General features: G+C 40.8%; 1 protein-coding gene across 1 annotated transcript in view; it reads right to left on the reverse strand.

Moving 5' to 3' along the window:
* Positions 1-25321, reverse strand: part of LOC308102274 (neural cell adhesion molecule 2-like) — a 172685-nt gene that overhangs the window by 18558 nt on the left and 128806 nt on the right. The window contains exons 12-14 of the mRNA XM_080451910.1: positions 17088-17207; positions 11902-12023; positions 5948-6122 (exon numbers count right to left, since the gene is read on the reverse strand). Of these exons, the coding sequence (XP_080308036.1) occupies positions 5948-6122; positions 11902-12023; positions 17088-17207 (417 nt within the window). The remainder of the gene's footprint in view (positions 1-5947; positions 6123-11901; positions 12024-17087; positions 17208-25321) is intronic.

A 25321-nucleotide genomic window follows, 5' to 3' on the forward strand; every position in this document is an offset into this window, starting at 1 on the left:
GTCTACCTAACGACGCTGTGCAGGATTGGCTGGAAGGACATCAGCATGACCTAACTGCTCGCTCCATACGGCCTCAATCGTTAGAAGGTAAAGTCTGTGCACGTAATTTCGTCAAAAATCAATACAAATATCGAAAGAGAAAGTAAAGTCTCTGAATGCATTCTATTGCAACTGTTTAACAACTATATAGCATACTATGTCCCACAAAATTATAAAGTTACATATTTAGGCAATAACAATCATCCTTCCATAAATGCATAGACTCGGGGGGGTCTATACATTTTACAAGCAAAGACTGGCCAATCACAGCGCGTCCTTGCCGGACATGCTTGCAGAGACACTTGGGCAATGAAGTAAAAAACAAAAACGGGCACAGCTAAGAAAATATCTTACAGTACGTATGAGATAGATTGACAAAGACTAAAACTAAGGACATTTTCTCTATGAGTTCAGTTTGTTTTAGTTACTATAGTTATGGTTTCTTTCAGTGGTGGAAAAAGTACTCAAATGTTTTACTTAAGTAAAAGTATAAATACTGCAATGTAGAAGTACTCTGTTACAAGCATAAGTCCGGAATTCAAAATTTACTTGAGTAAGAGTACAAAAGTATTGGTATCAACATTTACTTAAAGTACCAAAAGTCAAAGTACTAAAATAATTGAAAATAGCAGATCTACAAGCTCACAACACGTCGCATTGTGACGCGTTGTGAGCTTGTAGATCGGCTATTTTCAAATAGCCTAGAAATAAAATAGGGCTAAAGTGGTTAATCTATGTTTTATAATGTAATAATTTATATCTACAAAGTAACTAGTAACTAAAGTTTTCAAATAATTGTAGTGGAGTAAAAGTACAATATTTGCCTCCGAGATGTAGTGGAGTAAAAGTTAAATAATAGACAATTGGAAATACTCCAGTAAAGTATACCTCAAAATTGTACTTAAGTACAGTAGCCTACTTGAGTAAATGTACTTAGTTACTTTACACCACTGGTTTCTTTCAATCATCAACTAACATTTGAGGCTGAGATAAAAAAACATCACAACCAGGTGCTCAACGGATAGACAAGTATTTAAAAGTAATTAGACACACATCAGACGAGCTCCTGGATCAAACGGGATAAAAAACATGAACAAACTGAGGATCCGGGCAGTCAATAAAAAAACAGGAAAAATACTTTTATTAAAACAAGACAAATGCCTTGCTTTGATAAAGGCTTTTTCCTCCTTTTGTTATGGAGTGCCTGGACCCTCAGTTTGTTCATACAATTTGACAGTGGTGTAAAGTAACTAAGTACATTTACTCAAGTGCTGTACTTAAGTACAATTTTGGGGTACTTTACTGGAGTATTTCGAATTACTTTTACTTCTTCTCCACTCTCAGAGGCAAATATTGTACTTTTACACCACCACAATTATTTGAAAACTTTAGTTACTACTTACTTTGCAGATATAATTTATAAAACATACATTAAACACTTTAGCCCTATTTTATACCTAGGCTATTTGAAAATAGCCGATCTACAAGCTCACAGATCGGCTATTTTCAAACATTTTAGTGCTTTTACTTTTGGTACTTTAAGTATATTTTGATGCCGATACTTTTGTACTTTTACTCAAGTAACATTTTGAACACAGACCTTTTACTTATAGTATTTCTACGTTGCAGTATTGATACTTTTACTTAAGTAGAACATGCAAGTACTTTTCCCACCACTGCAATTTGAGGCTTGTGTGGTGTTCTCAAGGTTTGAAATAGCCTACGGAGGACGGGCGTCTTCGGCGCTTGGCTCATGATTACAGTATAAGGCAAGCTGACGTGTCTGACATCGGCTTGACATCCGATCCGTCTCGTTGCAGTTCCAGGGACGCCACAATTTCCTCAAAACATGTCCACGACAATTGAGGTCAAAGCTATACAGGAAGAATAACCATTATTCACTGTGTAGGCATCGTGGGGCTTATTAGGCACTGGTGTTGTCGTTTGACTTCCATTCCAAAAAAAAGCCGGAGCAACGTGCAGCGTCTAACCCATTCAAGCGGGAAACGCAGATCAAACGTAGCAGATCTACAAGCTCATAGCGCAGCACCGAGTGCCGCACTATGAGCTTGGAGATTTGCTATTATTTCTTTTTAAATCATGAAAATTTGTGCAAATCTTTGAATATTATGTTTTTTAAAGCGAACATTTGTAACTCAAATATTTGCCTCTGGGGGTCCCTATTACAAAATGTTTTGAGATGGGGGTCCGCGGCTAAATACATATAATTGACATGAAGAATTTTGAGAACCACTGATATAGAAACATGTTATACGTTTTTCAAAAAAACGGTAGGATTTAGAAGGCATTTGTAGAATCCCCCAGAAGCAAAGATTTGAGTTACAAATGTTTGCTTTAAAAACATATATTCAAATATGTGGCACAAACTTCCAAGATTAGCATTAGCAAAATAGCATTTTTCCAAAAAGAAAAGCTCGTGAGCTTTTATGTCTGCTATTTTTGAACGGCCAAAGACATCTACAAACGACACACATTCTTTCCCCGGTCTAAATGGGCTAAGGACCGTCGGAATGGCGTTCCAGCTGTGTTTTGAATTGACATCGGCATGGTGTCACATATTATGGGGACGCCACGCTGATGTCAATTCCCCCGCACAGCGTTTGGGCAAGAGAGACGTCAGTCCGCCCGGTGCCTGTGGAATTATCACGCCCCGTTTATGCTTCGTCGTACACAGGTGTGTCGCACGGCCAAAAGTAAATGCGCCGCAAATACCACGCGTTGTCAGTGGTTTGAAAAAGTACTCAAATATTTTACTTAAAGGACAACTTTGGTTTTTTACAACCAAGGTTTATGTTTTAGATTGTAATTAAAGTAAATAAAAGATGAGTGTTAAAAAAAATCAATTTACTGCTTTCTATAGTTTTAGCAATTTTCGCAATCTTTTTTACAGTGGGTGGGGGCATTCTGTCCAGTGGCTAAATATGTATTTTTTTACACAATAACCCGGCTTTTTCTTTATTATTATTTACAGTAGCTCTTCTAGCCCCAAATAACTCACATCTGGCCATCAAAGACCACAGGACCTTTTTTATTGTGTAAAAAAGGCATATTTAGCCACCGGACAGAATGCCCCCGCCCACTGTAAAAAATATCACGAAAATTGCTAAAAACAATAGAAAGCAGTAAATGGAAAGAAAATAACACTCATCTTTTATTTACTTTAATTACAAGCTAAAATATAAACCTTGGTTGTAAAAAAAACAAAGTTGTCCTTTAAGTAAAAGTACCAATACTGCCATATAGAAATACTCTGTTACGAGTACAAGTCCGGAATCCAAAATGTACTTAAAGTACCAAAAGTAAAAGCATTTAGCAGAATGTGCCATTACCCAGTTTTCTAATGTATACAAATCTTTTGAAAATAACAGATCTACAAGCTCACAATGCGTCGCATCGCGACGCATTGTGAGCTTCTAGATCTGCTATTTTCAAATGCCCGAAATATATATAGGGCTGAACTGGTTAATGTATGTTTTATAATAATTATCTAAATCCACAAAGTAACTAGTAACTAAAGTTTTCAAAAAATTGTAGTGGAGTAAAAGTACAATATTTGCCTCTGAGATGTAGTGGAGTAGAAGTAAAAGTATTGAAAATTGGAAATACTCCAGTACAGTAAAAAATACCTCAAAATTGTACTTAAGCACAGTACTTAATTAAATGTATACCAATGCGCATTGTGAACTTGTAGATCGTCTATTTTCGGCGCACAAAAGAGCATAAATTAGGCACTCGACTGATGGAATACACTGGGTGTGGGTCCACTTTTGGCCAGCAGGTGGCATCAGTGTCTCGCAGAGACTGCAGCATGGAGTCACACCAGTGTGTCACACACGCTTGCGCGCGCACAACACACACACACACACACACACACACACACACACACACACACACACACACACACACACACACACACACACACACACACACACACACACACACACAAGAAGTCTTGTTTATCAAACCTCAATTAAAAAGTTTTTCAGCATGTTTGAGTTGTGTTGTTCATCCAAGGAGGTAATTTGTTCTTTGTAAGGTTCATAATAACTTCTTTAATTGATAAATAGTTTTTTTTTTGTATAAAAGCTCTGTTCCATCGTCTGCCTGTTTTGTTCCCTTGCATTTGAAAATGTTGAGCTACTGTCAGTCCTGCCCAGTCTTTATTTCTAGAAGGCTTATTCATATGCAGTCATTACTTTATTTTGTAATATACACAGAGGAGGAAAGCACTGTATTGTAATGTATATAAGTACAAATGTAATTTTGAGGTACTTTTAATTTACCTAATACATCAATTTCTTGATTCTTTACACTTCTAATCCACTGCACGTCGGAGGGAGATATTGTATTTTTTTTTACTCCACTTCAATCGACAGCTTTAGTTACTTTATACTTTGCGGATTTAAATAAAGCTTCCACCAGCACATAAAACTACTCAGATCAGCCCCACCATTACAGTGGTATAAAGTACATGTACTCAAGTAAAATGTTGAGGTACTTTTGCTTTACTTGAGTAGATTTACTTGAAGATTATATTTGAAGATGGACGATCTACAAGCTCACAATGCGACGCGTTGTGAGCTGCTAGTTTCAAAAATACATTTTATAAATATGCTACCTTGTGATACTTTTAGTATATTTTGATGCCAACACCTTTGTACTTTTACTCAAGTAAATTTTGATTGCCAGACTTTTACTTGTAACAGAGTATTTCTACATTGCAGTATTGATACTTTTACTTAAGTGGCCACCACTGGCTGCATCATTAACCCATTAAGACCTGTGACGCATCTGTGTCATTTTTAGATTTGAGCTAAAAAGCATTATTTTACACTTTGGCTATTCAAAAATAGCAGATCTACAAGCTCGGTGCCGCGCTACGAGCTTGTAGATCTGCTATTTTTGAAAAATCGAGAAACTTTGTGCAAATCTGAATATATATATTTTTAAAGCGAACATTTGTAACTCAAATCTTTGCTTCAGGGGGGGGGGGGGTCCCTGGAACAAAATATTTTGAGATGGGGGTCCGCGGCCAAATACATATAATTTTGGGGGTCCTTGACATGAAAAAGTTTGAAAAACCACTGACATAGCAATATAAGTTTAAAAAAAAAAAAATTGGATTTAGAATTTGTAGATCGGAACTTCAGGCCTTAAAGGTTTCATGACGTTCAGTTTTACCACACATTAAAAGTCTTTGTCATGGTCCTTCAAACGTGTATAAAAAGTTTTAACAAAATATTCCACTCCATTGATCCATGGCAGGTGGTTTTCTCTCACATTTCTAAAGCCTTTTCAACTGCAATGAAAAAAGAAATCTTTGCCTGCGGGTGTCGCTGTTGAGGGATTTTGCCTGTCAATCATCGCCTCTGCTCCACCCCCCCCCCCACCCCCCCACCCCAAAGGAAAGGATAGGGGAGGGGAGGGGCGAGGAGGAGAGTGGGCGGGATTAATGGCCTGTGACTTCACTGCCCAAGGGCCAAGCTCAGATTACTTTTCAGCCAAATTATTCAGAAAAGCCCAGTCCACAGAAAATCCACTGAATGTTCAAAGTTCAGATTTTTGGGGTGTAATTGAGGTCCTAAAACCCCCAAAAAAATTAAAAAGTGAAAATGAATGTCATAGAACCTTTAATGGGTTAAATTGATGAGCGCAAATTAGTTGACAGTACTTCACTGTCAACTCGGGACCCCCTCCCAACCTGGTGGTCCCGACACACAGGTTGAGAACCACTGGCCTAAGATGCACAGCAAACTGGGGGGACGGGGGGGGGTCCTTAAATGAAAAAAAAGTGTGAGAATCCCTGAAACAGACGATATAATACCACACTGTGTGGAGAGAGATAGACACAGAGAGGTGATGGGTGATGGATGGTGTTGTTGTTCACCTGTGATGTCGGGTTGGTGAGGCATGAAGAACTGGTAGAACGTGGGCTCCGACAGGCCCTTGACGTTGCGCGCCGTGATCTCCACCTCGTAGCGCGTGTTCCACTGGAGGGGCTGCAGCATGGCGAAGTCGTCCGCGCCCGGCACCAGCTTGGTCATCCACTGTTCCTCCTTATCCTGAGAGAGAGAGGGAGAGACATGTGTGGATTTCGTCGGCTAAAACTATGACAAAAAATGTTCGTCGAATGTTCGTTTTAAATAAAAACAAAATAAATGATGATGACTAAAACTAAGACTAAATATATTGACAATTTCGTCATCAAATAAAAAATAGACTTAAGTGTTAGTGAGGGATCTAGTGGAGAAGAGATCCAGTAGAACTAAAAGACAAGTCATTTCATGTTTGGTTGCACTCGGGTGTTGCGCTCTGAAAATAGCAGATTTACAAGCTCACCGTTGTGAGCTTGTAGATCGGCTATTTTCAGCATGCAACCAAGTGTAAAATCAGCCATTACGACGCCATCAAGGCACCGCCAAAGTACATTTTAGTCGACTAAATCAACTGTAGATTTAGTCAACTAAAGCCTTATGATATTTAGTCGACTAAAACTAGACGAACAGTAAAACATTTCAGATGACTAAAATATCACAAAAACTAAATGGAATTTGAGAGGGAGGGAGAGAGAGAGAGAGAGAGAGAGAGAGAGCGCGAGAGCGAGAGAGAGAGAGAGAGATACATGGAAAGAGAAATGAGGAGCGGCAGAGACGGAGACGAGGATTGAGACAGAGAGGGACGGAGAGAAAGAGACAGAACCGTCTTACGGTTAAACTGACAGAAACCCTCCTGTCAGGTGCTTTTGAGGGCATATCAAATGCACCCACCCACACACTCACGCACCCACGCGCACACACACACTCACGCACTCACACACTCACACACTCATGCACGTACACGCACGCTCACACGCACGACCATCCCAGTGATTCATTTCTAACAGTGGCCAGCGGGGCTTGAAATAGTGTGGCTCAACGTTCAAGAAAGTCAGAAACTCTTATGAGCTACAGATTCAGAGTACACACTACCAGCAGATATATGCTTTGTACAGGCATGTGATCCCTGCAGTGTGTGTATAGCTATGCCTGGTGTGGGGCGGTTGTAGCTGGGAGGCCATCATCTGGTATTCCGGATGTTTTGCCAGTGGTCTCCCGGTGGTCCATTTGTTCCTGCTCAAGTCACAACGTGTGGTGTAACATCCATTTTAGTAGACCTTTTTGGGCAACACCTATGCGGTAGCTTTGTTGTCTATTATAACGACGATTCAAGCAAAGTCAAGGAAGGTACTGCTCCATAATGCTGAATGCTGCAGGGTCCTAGCACCAGGAACCCTAATGTTTCACTTGGCCTGGTGGCGTGCCGACCCCAACCCTCCGTGATCGAACCCGGCTGCCGGCACTCTTTTTCCGACAAACGCAGACAATTCTTTTTGCCGATAAAGTATAGTTTTGGACCGCGAAGGAGGCGCACCGTCTCAAGTGAACTTGAGCCACGAGAGGCACCGCCGAGCGAGCTGAAGCGAGCGAATCGCCGTGCCGAACGTTGCGAAGTTCGCTTGAGCCGACTCAGCGCCGTCCCGAGTTATGTAACGATAGGTGACAGAATCGTAAATCATGTTTTGGGCCGAACGTTTGCCCCAACTGCCACTCAAAGCGACTACTGGCCAATCACAGCGCGTCTTTTCCGGGACTTGTCAGAATCTAGTGGTATAAAACTATCACGCTAAACAAACAGCTGTAACAGGAAGTAGAACGGAAGTGGTTAATACACATGTGTGACTGGTCTATCTGGCATGCACACTACAGCGTTTTTACCAGCTTGCAAAGCTGGTCTAAGAAGAGACGGACCTACTAGTCATCCATGTGTTCGACATGTGTTCGACATATTCGCGACATGTTTTCAATCATCGGCTGTCCTTTAAGCCAATGGGGATACTTTCCCATACTCTGAACGGGCGGTCTCGTCGTCCCAAGCTATGGTACTAGACACGCCTCTCGCCTCTATGGCAGTGTTGCCAGATTCTGCAAGAGAAATAAGCAACAGGTCTAAGCCAATGGGGAGCCACTAGCAGTGTTGCCAGATTCTGCGAGACAAATCAGAGAAAACAGATAGCAAGCTGGTATACATGACTGAGTCACATGACGTTTTCTTTAGAGACCGTTGTCGTCTAAACGCGGCCTAAAGCTGAATGTCCTCTGCGGGATACGTGAGTGTATTTCAGCATGAATGCCCTTGCATATACGTACTGTATGTGTGCATGCGTGTGTATGTGTGGAGAGTGTATGTGTGCATCAGTGGTGGAAAAAGTACTCAAATGTTTTACTTAGGTAAAAGTATCGATACTGCAATGTAGAAGTACTCTGTTACAAGTAAAAGTCCGGAATTCAAAATTCACCTGGGTAAAAGCACAAAAGTATTGGTATCAAAATGTACTTAAAGTATCAAAAGTAAAAGTACTACAATGTTTGAAAATAGCAGATCTACAAGCTCACATGATGCGACGCGTTGTGAGCTTGTAGATCGGCTATTTTCAAATAAGGCTAAAGTGGTTCATGTATATTTTATAATGTAATAATTTATATCTGCAAAGTAACTAGTAACTTAAGTTTTCAAATAATTGTAGTGGAGTAAAAGTAAAAAATTTGCCTCCGAGTTGTAGTGGAGTAGAAGTAAAAGTACTGAAAACTGGAAATAGTCCAGTAAAAATAAAAGTACCTCAAAATTGTACTTAAGTACAGTACTTGAGTAAATGTACTTAGTTACTTTACACCACTGGTGTGCATGCATGGATCCATACGCTCCACACACACCCCTGTGTCCTCCCGTACAGGGTACACAGGTGTTGTGTACCGTCTGTTTATAGCCAGTGGTGGAAAAAGTACTCAAATTCTTTACTTAAGTAAAAGTACCAATACTGCAATATAAAAATACTCTGTTACAAGTAAAAGTCCAGAATTCAAAATTAACTTGAGTAAAAGTACAAAAGTATTGGCATCAAAATGTACTTAAAGTAACAAAAGTAAAAGTACTAAATATTTCAAAATAGCCGATCTACAAGCTCACAACGCGTCGCGATGCGACGCGTTGTGAGCTTGTAGATCTGCTATTTTCAAATAGCCTATGTATAAAATAGGGTTGAAGTAATTAAGGTATGTTTCATTATATCATAATTTATATCTAAAAAGTAACTAGTAACTAAAGTTTTCAAATAATTGTAGTGGAGTAAAAGTACAATATTTTCCTCTGAAATGTAGTGGAGTAGAAGTAAAAGTATTGCAAATTGGAAATACTCAAGTAAAGTACAAATACCTCAAAATTGTACTTAAGTACAGTACTTAAGTAAATGTACTTAGTTACTTTCCACCACTGTTTATAGCATGTGCTTGCCCTTGACCCGTGTGCCGTCATGCCATGTGTCCATAATCGCCTCCATGTCAGGATATGAGCCGGACAGATTATTGGGTTACGGGGGGATTGGTCTGACTTTCCTCTCCTGTCTGGCCTTCAAAAGAGCCTTGCTGGGGCGTTCCTGACTGCATGCCAGGACACGTCAAAACGTCTCTCGCAGCCAGTTCAAATCCCTGGTACAGTGTATGGATTTGATGTGGTTTCAAGTGTACTTGTCCACGTGATGAACACACTGAGTTCTGTGCTCCGGGATTTATGTGAAACATAATACATTTTTAACCAAATTTAACCCTGGCGTTCCTATTTTTGGGCATGATATTGCAGGCAAAAACAAACAAAAAGCAAACACATACAGTGGTTACCTGTTCGTTCATGCGCAATCTTCAAACGGCCGCCTATTGGACTCCATTGGGTTTCATAGGTGTTGGTGGGTACCTTTTAAAGTTGACGCCCACAGATTCTTAGCACCTCCCATTGAAATTTTCAGAAAGTTTAGTGTGGCCGTTCAGCCACGAGGTGGCGCTTGGTATCAAAAGTAAGTACAAGTAAAAAGTACTCCTTATGCAGAAAGTCCCGTTTCACATGTTATGTCAAAATTGAAAATAGCAGATCTACAAGCTCACAACATGTAGCTTAGTTCTGCTATTTTTAAAATAGACAACGTTTATATAAGGCTGAAGATGCGTCGCATCGCCAGGCATTGTGAGCTTGTAGATCGGCTATTTTCAAATGGTCGAAATGTATATAGGGCTGAAGTGTGTTTTGTGATAATAACCAACATCTACAAAGTTGGCTACTAACTAAAGTTTTCAAATAATTATAGTGGAGTAAAAAGTACAATATTTGCCTCTGAGTAGTGGAGTAGAAGTAAAAGTATTGAACATTGAAAATATGTTTTAAATGCAGTGAATGAATGCATTGGATGAATGAATAATCAATCAATCAATCAATCAATCAATCAATCAATCAATCAATCAATCAAATACAGCATTCAATATACAGTAATACTCATAACAGGAGAGCAGTAGAGGTTTTGTCTTTTGTCTTTTAGTGGCGAGGCTGATCAGCTTTTTTCCCATATTTTTGTCTTTCGCCTCCAAAATGAGTTTTTAATGACAAACTGTGGTAGGTGCTGTAGCTTGCGCTGCCTCTCATTTAAAGCATGGATGCTAAGTGACACACAGACGGAGAGACGGTGGCAGACTCACTCCAGCGCCACATAATGGAATCAGTCAGCAGGAACACATCCAACCAACAACAGACACCCCCGAAAAAACAAAATGCAAAACACGTCTGAAATGCCACAAATCCACGGGAGATCGTCCATGTTTCTGCTCATGTCTCACGACCCTTTCGATTAGCGTTGTGTGTTACACGAAGGAGTCGCATCGACAGCTTTTTAAGTTGAAAAATATGCCTTATTTTTTCAAGCAGAATGGTAGTGCTAAGAGTTATACGACAAGTAGCGAAAACATGACATTTTGAAAAGTTGTAAAAATCTGAAAATCTTTCAACAACAACTACTACCCAGCTCTAGGTCACATGCATGCAACGATGCTCATATGGGCCGTTTGTGAGACCCTGTAATAGTGATAAAACATTTAAATATAAGTCCGCACAGGCAGCTGCTGCTCCGAAAAGGTTTCATGTGCAAACAGTTTCAGTTTTGGACCAACATTTGGCCTTCCTCAGGTGGAGACAATACGGTACCAATACCCTAAATAAGTCCTCAGTGTCACGTGTACACAGGGTCGGGAACCATTAGGATTTTAACGACTCCGGTTCCTTAACGATCGATTCCCTCTTAACGGTCCGATTCCCCCATTCCTTAACGGTTCCCTTTAACGATTCCAAATAGACCCTTAGAAGTCTGCAACTCTGAGAGTGCACAAATGGAAATTATTTGGTTCCATTTGTACCCTCTCAGAGTTATGTTTGATGTTTGAGAACCACTAGTATTTTAATTGTACAGCAGACGTGAAGTTCCACATGCCAGCTCTGACATCGTGACAAAACCTGGTTCCGGAAACGGTTCCAAATGTCATGGAACCGATTCCGGTTCCTCAACGTTGGATCCGGTTCCTTGGGTTCCTCCGATTTCGGATCCCAACCCTACGTGAACACAGAGTCCAACAATACAGTGAGGGGGGAAAAAAAACGTCAAGTTCCATGATTGATCACCCCAACAATAGCCTGGTTCCAGACCATAGACCCCACACCCACTCTCTGAGTGGACTGCTTCTCTTGGTCTGGTGTCGTAATGTGAACCTAGGATTTATTTACAAAAAGTACCGTCCAATGAGAGTCGGAGGTGGGGGTCCCTTGTGATTGGTTTAGGGAAATTCTAAACCAATTCAAATTGTTTAGGGACATTCTAATACCCTCCCCCTTGTAATCGCCTACACTGAAGCCAATGTCAGTCTGATAATCAGGCTACTCCAACAATGCATTCCGAATATCAAAAGGCAAAACCTGTGATAGCGACATACTCACGGTCTTGTATTTGACTATGTACTCAATGATGGGCATCCCTCCATCGTCCTGCTTCACCAGGCCCAGGCGGTAGGCCTTGCCCATCCCTCTCTGCCCGTGGACGGCCGGGGGGCTTGGTTCTCCTAGGGGAAGGCAGGGAGAGATGACGGTTAAGACAGTGTGGTTCTCAAACTGTTTTATATTTCAAGGACCCCCCCCCCAGCAGTGTTGATTTCGTCGACTAAAACCATGACGAAAAATGTTTGTCGGCTACCTTTTTTCACTGACGGAAACTAAATAAAAACTAAATAAATACTGAATAAAAACTAAGCTACGATGACTAAAACTATGACTAAATGTATTGACAATTTTGTCAACAAATGAAAACTACAGTACATTTCGGACTATAAGCCGCGACTTTTCCCCAATTTTTCGACCCTGCGGCTTATATAACGGTGCGGCTTATCTATGGATTTTTACAGCTAACGGCCACTAGGGGCCACTAGAATGCAGTTCATTAAAACACCCGCGGCTTATTGTCCAGTGCGGCTTATATATGTACAAATCATTCAATTTAGCTGCTGCGGCTTATATTCAGGTGCGGCTTATATTCAGGTGCGGCTTATAGTGCGAAAATTACGGTAGACAAAAATGTTGGTGAGGGACTAGTGGAGAAGAGATCCAGTAGAACTAAGACGAGTCATTTTATGTTTGGTTGCGCACTGATGTTGCGCTCTGAAAATAGACGATCTACAAGCTTGTAGATCGTCTATTTTCAGCATGCAACCAAGTGTAAAATCAGCCTTTACGACGCCATCAAGGCACCGCCAGAATACATTTTAGTCGACTAAATCAACTGTAGATTTAGTCAACTATAATCTTATGATATTTAGTCGACAAAAACTAGACAAAAACTAAAACATTTAAGATGACTAAAATATGACTAAATCAACACTGCCCCCCAGTTTCGTATACATTAGGGCCCACATAACTCTGAGAGTAAAGGTCCATTTGGTTCCTTAACTGTCAATCTTTTAGCTGGGGAACCCCCCATGGAACCCCCTCAAGTCCCTGAGAACCACTGGGTTAGGAACAAAACGATGCAGAGATTACATTGACGCTGTCTTTTGGTTAGACACAACCACATTGTTTAGTTTAGTATTGTTTAATTATTGTAAAACGTTGTTGGTTTATGTTATATTAATTATTTTACCTGGATGTTACTGTAGGTTCTTCCTGGAAAGGCAAAAGGCGGGGCTAAGGGCGGAGCCTGATTTTATGCACAGGACCATACCAACAGCTCTGATAGCAGGGGGGGTCTATAGTTGGTGTTGATGCTGCCCTCCCCTGTGTGTGTTTATTGGTTTGGTCCAGCAGTATATAAATCTCCCTCATGTCTCGTTTGGGTTGGGATCTGTTTAGTTGACTTCACAACTTGTTTTTCTAAGTCTCATTTTCAGTATAGAGTTACATTTTGTAGACCTCGTTGGAGGGCCCGATAAATAAACCAAACTTTGAGTTTTGAAACCTTGGTGTTGCCTTGCCTTGTGCTTTTGACTGTTCCATCCCTGACAGTATCTTCAGGCTTGCTCATGGCAGGTTTCTCTGTTTGTCTAACAGCAAGGAGAGCACAGGTGTACGCATTGGAAATCCTTTATTTTAAATAAGTAAAACAGTCGGGCACTTGGGCTGCCCGATTGTGCACGTCTACAAATGTAATTCTCCGTTCCTACGCCTCTGTTTGTGTGTGTCTGTGTGCATGCAGATAAGGATAGGGGCGCCAGGGTTAATGGGATTAAGTAAGCATTATAATGGCAAAAATACAAACTGAAAAAAAAAACCAAAACATCATTTTGAATCTGTCCTCCTTATTAATCCATTGAGACCTGGAAAGCACCTGTGTCATTTTTTATGTATTTGGCTATTCAAAAATAGCAGATATACAAGCTCATAGCGCGGCACCGAGTGCCGCGCTATGAGCTTGTAGATCTGCTATTTCTTTGAAAAATCGTCAAAATGTGTGCAAATCTTTGAGTTACACATTTTTTTAAAGCAAACATTTGCAACTCAAATCTTTGCTTCTGCTGGGGGTCCTTAGAACAAAATATTTTGAGATGGGGCGGCGGCCAAATACATTATCATTTTGGGGGTCCCAAAGGTCCCAAAGGTTTGAGAACCACTGATTATATTAACACATTGGGTGCCAGAGGTTTATTAAAATATTATACTTTGAGTGCCAGGACTTTTTAAACATTTTGAACCTTTTTCAAGTAGTCACAAAATATTTTCAGTGATCACCGTCCTCACGGTGATCCCCTCATTACACACATACAGGTCTCGTACAATCGGGGGAAAAAAAATTTAAACATTCGGAAATCCATTCCATAGTTGCAGCCAGTTGAAAATAGTTAAATTAACATTGTAAAAAAAAAAAGTGCACAGGAGCCGAGATACAGGTTTTTGAAGTCATAAGTTAACCAGGAGGTGGATTGGAGTCTAAATCTTGTAGGAGTGATATTTCCTGTTGCTGTGAAGGGAAAAAAAAAAAAAAAAAAAAAAAAGTAATTTTTTTTTCAAAAAACGTATATATACGGTTTTGGCACTCAACGTTAGTATGCGCAAAACCGTATATATACGGTTTTGGCACCCAATGTGTTAACATCAGTTTTTTTTTCAAAAAACAGATTTAGAATACATTTGTAGAATGCAAATAAAGAAAAATATACAAATATTCACTTTAAACAATATATATTCAAAGCTTTGCATACATTTTCACGATTTTTCAAAAGTGCCGCGCTACGAGCTTGTAAATCTGCTATTTTCGAATAGCCCAAAGAAATCTTAAAATGACACAGATGCTTCCCCCGTCTCAATGGGTTAATATAAATGTGTTGAGTAGCACTGTTCTAACTATTTGCCATTACTGAGCTTCAGTAAGTGGGTTTTTATATTTTGGTAATTCCTACCAGCACCGTTCTCAGTGGCTGAACTGACAGCACTTGTGTGATACCACGCTTGTTTTTTTTTCGGGCTGAAATTAACCACATTGCTGGAACAACAGCAATTTAATTAAAGAGTCATCATACACATACAAAATAAATACAAAAAACACCACTGGCAGCATATTTTTAATTGCAGTGTTTGGCACCGAGACCCACATTTGACAGGAACTTCTTTGTCCTCACTTTTTCTCTGATGTAGAGTGTTTTGTAACCATCACAAGTGCTACAAACAAAACAAAATCCTACAATGATTGTATTACCATATTAATGTTATTACATCAAGAATGCCAGCGCTCTGTATTCACTACAATGCCTGGAATCCAATTAAACGCATGAATCCTCGCATCCCTATTCTGGGCATATCAAACATTCGCCCGAAAATAGGCAAACATTCGCTGAAAATAGCAGAGCTATATAAGCTCACAAGCTTACAATAGAGTACAGAAGTCCTGACGTCACTCGTTTATCCCCTGGTTCGTAAAGTAATTTCTCTATGGAGAATAACATTGGGTCATCTTAGAATCGTCTCATATAAGAATTGTGGTCCAAAAATAAACAAACTGTCTCGGCGATATTGTCAGGGAGGAGGTTCTGTATCGTTTATGTATAGTCAGTCACTTATAGTTGATACAGTCTATTTCTGGCAACATTTTTACTAATTCGGCGGAAGTAACTTTATCGTTTTCTCACCGTCAGTTGATGCTTCATATCCATAAAAGTCAAACCGCCGGGATTGTTTGTTTATTTTTGGAACACAGTTCTTATTTGACACGATATTAAAGACGTCTATGGGGATTCAGAACGGGGGTGGAAAACCGCGAACCAGGTAGGATGTGTAAATTACGTCAGACTTTCGGTGCTCTATAGGCTCTATGCAGAGCGGCCATGTTGGCAAGAATTCGGGCCGCTTCCTTACTTCCTTCACAGGTGTTACCAATGACACTGATTCGGGTCAAACAGACCCGAGCGCATATATATCGTCTCTGTCGGGCAGAAACCTCAATTTGTCCAAAACTGCATACTTTTCAGGATTTCAAATTCATAAATAGCAGATCGACAAGCTTAAAACGTCACGTGTTGCTTCGAGCCACATATCGAGCTTGTGGATTTGCAACTTTTGATGCTTTTGTGTGATGCTGTAGTGCAGTGGTTTTCCTTTTATGCGTCAAGGACCCCCAAATTGACACATATTAGCCCATGGACCCCTATTTGAAAAAATATGCCAGGGACCCAACCATTTAGGTTTATTGGGGGTCCCAGTCGACACTGTATCACCATCATCAGTGTTCATTTAACTCTGAGAGTGTACACAATGGAACCAAATGGACCCGTTAGGGTCCATTTGGTTCCATTGTGTACACTCTCAGAGTTACATACATATAAGGGTCAATTTGGTTCCTAACTATTCATTTGGCTGGGGACCCCCTGGATCCCCCTCAAGGACCACTGGTGATCCCCGGACCACTGGTTGAGAACCCCTGCTGTAGTGTGATCGGGTAGGGCATCAATTAAGAAAAAAACATAATATGGAGCTCCTTCAGACGTCTTTTACAAAAACGTTTTTTCGTAAAGGGATACAGTTTGATGTCATAAAAACTGGAAAGACTCTGCTACACTAAATGGAACAAGGCCTTAATTAGTACAATTGGTAACACCTATAGGAAGTAAGGAAGCAGCCCAATTTCTTACCAATATGGCTGCCGCGCACAGAGCCTATAAGGGCGTCGCGATATTCAACACAAATCTAAATCGAAAATGACGTTCAATTCACTGAATCGAAATGACAAGAATCGCGATTCTCGTTATTTTGCTCTGTTAATCACGCAAGCGCATGTCCGAGAGACCACAAGGCTATTAATATGTTTTCATGTTTTAAAAAATATATATATTATTCTATATTATTATTCTTCTCATTTGTTATTTAAATGCCATCATTCAAATAAAAGTTACTTATTGAGAAACAAGTGTTTTTCTATTACAAATCAAGACTCAATAGCCTAAATGAATAATGATATAGCCGTCAGTGCTGAAAATGTTAAGTTTTAACAATGTTATCGAACCGTGACCTTAAAATCGAAAAATGGAATCGAATCGTGGATTATAGGCAAACCGTGAAACCCCCTAATAGAACCTATACTGACCCCCCTGGTTCCCCATGGCGCCCCCCCTCCCCCCCACACTTTAGTGTGAAAAGCATGGTCTTACGGATGGGTAACGTCTGGAAGGCCTCCGTGTGGCTGAACTCTCCCTGGCCCTTCCCGTTGACGGCCGCCACCCGCACCTCGTACGTGACGTTGGGCTCCAGACCCGTCAGCACCACCGTCGCTGAGGATGACAGGAAGACAGAGAAAACACAGTGTGACATCAGTGTACTTACGTTACTTTAACCCAGGGGTCTTCAACGTTTTCAGGCCAAGGACCCCCTTGGCTGAGAGCGAGACAAAGCAGGGACCCCCAGGTCGGAAAAAAAATGGGCGGCGCGTTTCACCGTTTTAGCGCTCCTTCGGCAGCAGCTGCTTCTAAATGTCGGCACTTTTCGTTTTTCTTCAACACTTCCGTTAAGCTGGCACTGCAGACGCGAGGGACAAACTGTGTGGGAGAGACAGACAGAGCGGTCCCCCGGGACCCTTCTAAAAACATCAAACCCTCACAGAAAAGACCTGGATTTAAGAGAAGAGGGCAAGAGACTTCAAATGACATCAATGTAACACCTGGATTTAAAGCTGAGCTGAAATGAAAAAAATATCTGGTGTTAGTTTTCCTACTTTTAGAGCACATCCCTAATTGTAGGCACCTAATTAAAGCGGCTCTAAGTAACTTTAAAAATAATAAATAATAGAAACAACATGTAATTGTGTACAGAGTATGTTAAAGGGATAGTTCACCCAAAATATTACTTTTTTTCTATTGATTAGTCACCCCATGGAGACTTGAATTCATGGATATATCTTTGTTTTTGTCGCATTCCTAAGCCAATCATTTGATGACCAGCTGACCGGTAGGCAGCGGTTCCGGTAGAAAGGAGACTTTGTGTCTCCTACCGGAACCGCTGACGGTCATGAAATTATTGGCTTAGGAATGCGACAAAAATATCCATGAATTCAAGTCTCCATGGGGTGACTAATAGATAGAAAAAAAGTAATTTTGGGGTGAACTATCCCTTTAATTTAATAACGTGTACAATTGGGGTGGCTTTATTTTGTCTCCCTGCTCTTCTATTGAGACGTCTGTCTCACACTGTGTCTAGTACAGGATCTGACAAGATTACATTAATCCCCTGAGCAAGCAGGCAGGCTCTATTAGCTCAAATGGTAAACATGTCAGCAGTTGCGCTGGCGACCAGGTTCAAATCCGGGGTAGAAGAGGAAAGTTACATAGTGCAGCTTTAACATGGATTTTTTTCCCCCTTCTTCTCCTTTTTTTTTTTTTTTTTACCAGGGCCCTATTGTGTTATTATTATTATTATTATTATTATTTGGACCACAAACAAAGGGTGTGTGTGAAAATGATTAGAATCAGTCCATTCTGATGTCCAATGGGAGTTGAGCTTGTGTTGCTGGACGGGGGGGGGCGGGGCGTCTGGGCATAGCAGAGGAGTTTGTTGCACTATTCCTGGGCAGAAGAGCTTATTTAGCGTTTACCATTATCTCCAATATTCACCTGAGTTCGCGCATATAGATGAAGAATTAGCATTTGAATACGATGACGGCCCCTATTTTTTTTGTGCCGTAGAGACGGAGGAATACGGCAGAAGGGGGCATTGCCCTGTTGTTGTGTGCCAAAACATTTTCTTTTGTATGTTTGTATGAAAATCTTGATTATTTCCTGTAAAACAAGATGTGACGCATGCTTACATCAGCAGGTACCAACCCACTGTACACCAATAATATCATGACATTCACCCGTCACACAATCTCCTCAGATTCATTTTCTGGACACTAGAGGGCGGTACTGTATGCTGCTTTCAGAGTCCAACCTACAAATTATCAAATTTAAAGGGATTCTAGGCAACTTCAGAGATCAAAAAAAGAAAAAAACTGTTGTCAAACAGTTAGTACCGTTGACTGACAACCCCTTCAGCCAATCAGCAGTTCATTCTCCTTCAGCCAATCAGCAGCTCATTTTCCCCAGCACCAGCCAATATGACGCAAGGGGACTTTAGAAGGGGCTATGCCGAAAATGTGTTGCTTTATTCGGATACATACGTGTCACTGCCCGCCCCTGCCGGTTCTCAGATTTTTTATTTTTAAATAGGCTCTGTCATGATTAATTGACCACATAATATATGAAGTTAAACGACTAAATTATATCCAAACGCTATCTTAAAAGTAAATTCCATGCCTCAAAAAAGAAGTTTGAAAGCGTTTTAAAGTTTTAAAACCGAAAGTAAAAACACCGCAGAGAAAACAATGGCTTCAATCCTGGCCCCCATTTCTGTGTTGAGCTCTCCGCTCAACGTCATGTCCTGCCTCCCGATCGTATTTCACCTGGAAATACTTCACAATCCGGAAGTTAGTTAGATACCCATGAAAAGCCATTTCAACTCTACATAAGAGCAGCAGACAGGAGAGAGAAGCAGATAAGAGAGACCAAATGACATCAAGATAACGCCTCTCTTATCATGACAATGATAAGAGAGGCCGGCCTGGAAGTCAGAAGGTCCCAGGGTCCGTGGCCCTGAGCATGACACCTAACTGCTCCGCATGGGCACTGTATTTATAGCAGTGTACCTGCTGTTCCTAGTTAGAATGGACCTGGGATTCAGCCTGATTCACTATGTTCGGCTGATTCTTTTTTCTCACGTCGCATATCAGTCTGGCCAGCCTCCTATTTGACTCGTATTTTAATGACGTAGGCAAGTCAGGAAGGGACTCGAGTTTTACATTTTGGTGGACACACACACACACACACACACACACACACACACACACACACACACACACACACACACACACACACACACACACACACACACACACACACACACACACAGCCTGGGTCTTGTTATCGTTTCTTTATTTCCAGTGGTGTAAAGTAACTAAGTACATTTACTCAAGTACTGAACTTAAGTTCAATTTTGAGGTACTTTTACTTTACTGGAGTATTTCCAATTTTCAATACTTTTACTCCATTACATCTCAGATCCAAATATTGTACTTTTACTCCACTACAATGATTTGAAAACTTTAGTTACTAGTTACATTGCAGATATAAATTATTACATTATAAAACATACATTAACCACTTTAGCCGTATTTCATACCTAGGCTATTTGAAAATAGCTGATCTACAAGCTCACAACTCAACAACAGTTAGAGGGAATATGTGCAGAGTATTGTGTACACACAGCAGAGTAAATCTACGTTCATCACATAGCTCAGCATTTATGTGTGCCCTGACTTCTGTCCTCATTGTCATTCATATAGACTGGCAGTAAACTCTGGCTCAGCCCTTTCTTAAATTTAAGTTAATGCATAGCTTATCTGCATTGATGTAACACTGTGCAAGCCCAGGAAATCAGTCTCCGGCCAGGTTTTCATAACGACGCAAGATTGACTGTGAGGACTGCGGATGAAAACTAGCATCTTTGCTAATTCCGGTGTATTTACGTCTTGACGTTCATTAATATGCATTGTCCTGTCCAAATAAAAAAATGAATGAATGACTCGTAACTTCTGAAATGTCGGCTTTGTCAGAGAGATGTTCAAGTTCGCCATTATTGTTTGTAAAGGTCCTATAGACCAGCGCTGCTCAGTGGGCAAAAGAACGCTCCATGCTTTCCCAATGTCCAGTTGGCGTCCTGGATACTGCAGGGTTGGATTTACTGGTATCTTTTAAATTCAAAGATGAACTCATCTACAAGTTGTTTGTGAGCTGATGCAGTAGTTTAGTTTAGTTGTAAAAATAAGTATATAGGGCTTAAGGGGTAATAAAATAATAATAATGCAACCCAGTGCATATCTTATCCATTGTACTTGTCTTGTTGTGTTGCATTGAGTTGTCTCAGCACCATATGCCAGGGCCTTGTACTGTATTAACCATTTAGGCACCAATATATATATAGCTCACAACTTACATGTATACTAATTTCTCATTACCCGTGAAAAGGAGGGACAAGATCAGAAATGATGGGGGCACGGTAGCGCAGTCGGTAGCGCTGTAGCCTCACAGCTAGAAGGTCCTGGGTTCGATTCCCCTCGGGGACACTGAGGCGTGTTCTCTCCTCTGCGTCATCAGTGCCCATACCCGGGGTTGGCGAAAGGGCCTTTCTGAGTGGCGTTTGCATGTTCTCCCCGTGTCCCCTAGGGTAGTACTACCCTCACAAAAAACATGCAGTAATCTTGGTCTCTATACTGCCTCCCCCTGGTCAGCCAGGGTGCCTGATGGAGGGGAAAGGAACTGGTTGGAATAACGTGTTCCTTCCACGCGCTACGTCCTACCGGGGAAACTCCCCCGTGTCAGCTGATAAGTAGCGGCCTGCTCACTCCACATGCGTTGAAGGAAGCGTGAGCTTAGTTCGGGGCTCTCCCCAGGCTGGCAGAGGGAGAGTAGCGCCCAGGATTACAAGCGTATAGGCAATTGGCACTGGGTGAAAAAATGGGTTACAAAAATCGTGGTATGAAAAATGTAAATAGAGAAGGGTTCTGTTTTCTTTTTGTTTTAAGCCCCTCTAGTGAGACTGTCTAGTAAGTTTAGTCTAAGGATGTCAACATCACTTTGGTTTAGCTTGGTGCTAGGCTGTGTTCACTAAGGAGCAGCATGGCCTGCAGGGGTTACTGGTGGCTGTTTTATAGACTCTATGCATACTGCATGTTCACGTCCGCTGTTTCTATCTGCTCGGAAGGCATGTGGACAACACACAAGAGCACCGAGACTTTTCAGGTGGGAAAAGAAAACCAAACAAAAACAAAACCGTTTTGGTGGACACACACACACACACACACACACACACACACACACACACACACACACACACACACACACACACACACACACACACACACACACACACACCACACACCCACACACCCACACCCACACCCACACCCACACCCACACCCACACCGCCTGGGGCTTGTTATCGTTTCTTTATTTCCAGTGGTGTAAAGTAACTAAGTACATTTACTCAAGTACTGTACTTAAGTACAATTTTGAGGTACTTTTACTTTACTGGAGTATTTCCAATTTTCAATACTTGTACTTTTACCCCATTACATCTCAGATCCAAATATACTTTTACTCCACTACAATAATTTGAAAACTTTAGTTACTAGTTACATTGCAGATATAAATTATTACATTATAAAACATATATTAAACACTTTAGCCCTATTTTATACCTAGGTTATTTGAAAATAGCTGATCTACAAGCTCACAATGCGACACGTTGTGAGCTTGTAGATCAACTATTTTCAAATTTTGTTAGTACTTTTACTACTTTAAATACATTTTGATACAAATACTTTTGTACTTTCACTCAAGTAAATTTTGAATTCTGGACTTTTACTTGTACAGATGTGCACATTGCAGTATTGATGCTTTTACTTAAGTAAAACATTTGAGTACTTTTTCCACCACTGTTTATTTCTGGACCAAGTAGCCTCTTGACTAAACTAAACGTGGATGATGGATGGAGCAGGGAGAGGAGAGCTGAGGGAGAAGTAGGAAGCTCAGGAGGACAAAGCTAAGAACACAGCATGTGTGTGTGTGTGTGTGTGCGTGTGCGTGTGCGTGTGCACGTGTGTGTGTGTGTGCGTGTGTGTGTGTGTGTGTGTGTGTGTGTGTGTGTGTGTGTGTGTGTGTGTGTGTCTCTCTCTATCTCCCTACTTCACACATTTTGGTTTCACCATGCTGTGCTGCACTGCTTGAGCTACTCTCATTTGATACTTAAGTAAAAGTAGCAATACCATATTAAAAAAATACTCTGTTACATGTAAAAGTGCTGTATTTAAAGCAGTGCATTGAGTAAAAGTGCTAACCTCTTTCAAAAGTAGCAGATCAACAAGCTCACAACGTGTTGCGACGCTTGTAGATCAGCTATTTTCAAATAGCCAAAATCTTGAATAGGATAGGATGCATATTTTGTATCCATAATCTAAATGTGCAAAGTAACTAACTAAAGCTGCCAAATATTTGTTGTGGAGTAAAAATGTACAGCATTTGCCTCTGAGGTGTAGTGGAGTACAAATATACTGTATGAAAAATAAGTAAGAAAATTAAACACTTTGAGTAAAGTAACAGTACCTCAAAATTGTCCACAGTGCTTGAGTGTAAAAAAAAATGTAAAGTTACTTTACACCAAGGGTTCCCACACTTTTCAGGCCGCGACCGCCCAAAAGAATCATATTTGAACAGGGGACCCACAAAAATAATCATATTTGAACAGGGGACCCACAAAAATAATCATATTTGAACTGGGGACCCACAAAAATAATCATATTTGAACTGGGGACCCACACAAATAATCATATTTGAACTGGGGACCCACAAAAAGAATAATATTTGAACCGGGGACCCCCCACCCTGAATTGTAGGCATTGCATTTAGTTTGACTCGGTTCCACAGATATATATATATGTGAAAATAGCCGATCTACAAGCTCACAACGCCTCGCACTGCGAGGCGTTGTGAGCGGCTATTTTCACTATGTTTCCTCTTTCTTACGTAATATTTGACAATTTTGTACAACTTGGTATTAAAAAGGTCTTTAAAAGTCATTCAATTGTAACTTTAGAAAATGTGCAGATACCCTGTATATGCACTTATACTGTATGTTGGTTTGTTCACTGTTGAGTGAGAAAACAATGTTGCACATTAATCATCTGGGGACCCCCCCAGAAAAATGTGGGGACAGCCCCGGGGGTACCGCCCCCCAGTTTGGGAACCACTGCTTTACACCACTGACCGTTTGTATCAAAGCCATGTCACACAAAAGTAGTGAAAATAGCCGATCTACAAGCTCACAACGCGTAACAATTTCACACGTTGTGAGCTTGTGATTGGCTATTTTGACTTTGATTAATGACAAAAAGTAACGTTTTTGGACATACAAGGTTTCCACCCAACAGCAAGTGTCTTCAGGTTACTGAAGAGTTAGGTGTTTTTCTGTTGGCCGCTCTGGATTCAGGCATGAGAAACCATGAAAGAACTCTTTTTATAACATGTAAATAACAGGAATAAACAGCCCAGGTTTGAAAAATGCTTCTCAAACTTGAAATGCCACACATATTTGTCAACAAAATGTGAGGCAAAAAAAGGCTAACTAAAAAGCTAAGTGAACAACGCACGGAGTGCAAGGTAGGGGATGCAAAGTTCACACGGCGTAGAATAAAACGATTAGCCTAGCTAAAAGTAACGATACAAAATGATAACGCTCGTTATCTGAAGAGATTGCCGTGTTAAATCTGCACTTCGCCAAAAAAGAATCTATTTACATGGCCTTTGCCATTCAGATGTGAGGCTACAGTAATGAGATTTTGAATTTAGAGTCAGCAAATGAACTCGAGTGAAGGTTAACCGTTTTGTCTGCCTGCCTAAATTAAATGGGCTAATGGCAAGAGGTGGCTCGCTGTTTTGCAGCTCTAAGCTCTCGTATACAAATTGAACGATTTCCAGGCAGAGTTGTTTTCTTGTCTGGGATATATACGGGGGGGCATTTTGAGTACACTTTTGCGCGCACCCATCTCATTAATCTAGTTTACTGTGTGAATACCTCGTATCGGCGGGGGTGATGCGCTGTACAGTGGCGTCAGTGAATGAAATCATAACCCATGTTCTGGTTATTTGTGTCAGTTTGGTTTCATTGTGGTGCTGCGGTGCTGACCTTTGGGGTATTAAAAGGGAAAGCTTATTTCAGAATGTGCCTGTAGTTAACCCATCCAGTCCGGAAACGCATCTGTGTCACTTTAGATTTCTTTGGCTAGTCAAAAATAGCAGATCTACAAGCTCATAGTGCGGCACCGAGTGCCACGCTATGAGCTTGTAGATCTGCTAGTTTTGAAAAATCGAGAAAGTGTGTGCAATTCTTTGAATATATATATATTTAAAGCGAACGTTTGTCAAAATATTGTGTTCCAGGGACCCCTCAGAAGCAAAGATTTGAGTTACAAATGTTCGCTTTAAAAATATATATATTAAAAGATTTGCACCAAAATTTCACGATTTTTCAGAAATAGCAGATCTGCAAAGCTCATAGCGCGGCACTCGGTGCCGCGCTATGAGCTTGTAGATCTGCTATTTTTGAATAGCCAAAGAAATCTAAAAATGACAGAGACGCGCTCCCGGACTGAACGGGTTAATGAAGTGATATCATTGCATGATGAGGTGTCCCAATATTGAGAAATATAACAGGCGAGGCAGAGGTGGAATTGAAGTTCCCTCTGCAGAGAGACGACGGTTATATTTTCCAATTTCGGGACCGCTGGGTTTCATCGTCGCAC

Source organism: Gymnoscopelus braueri (genome assembly GCF_963280865.1).
Source record: "Gymnoscopelus braueri genome assembly, chromosome: 15".
Taxonomy (NCBI): domain Eukaryota; kingdom Metazoa; phylum Chordata; class Actinopteri; order Myctophiformes; family Myctophidae; genus Gymnoscopelus; species Gymnoscopelus braueri.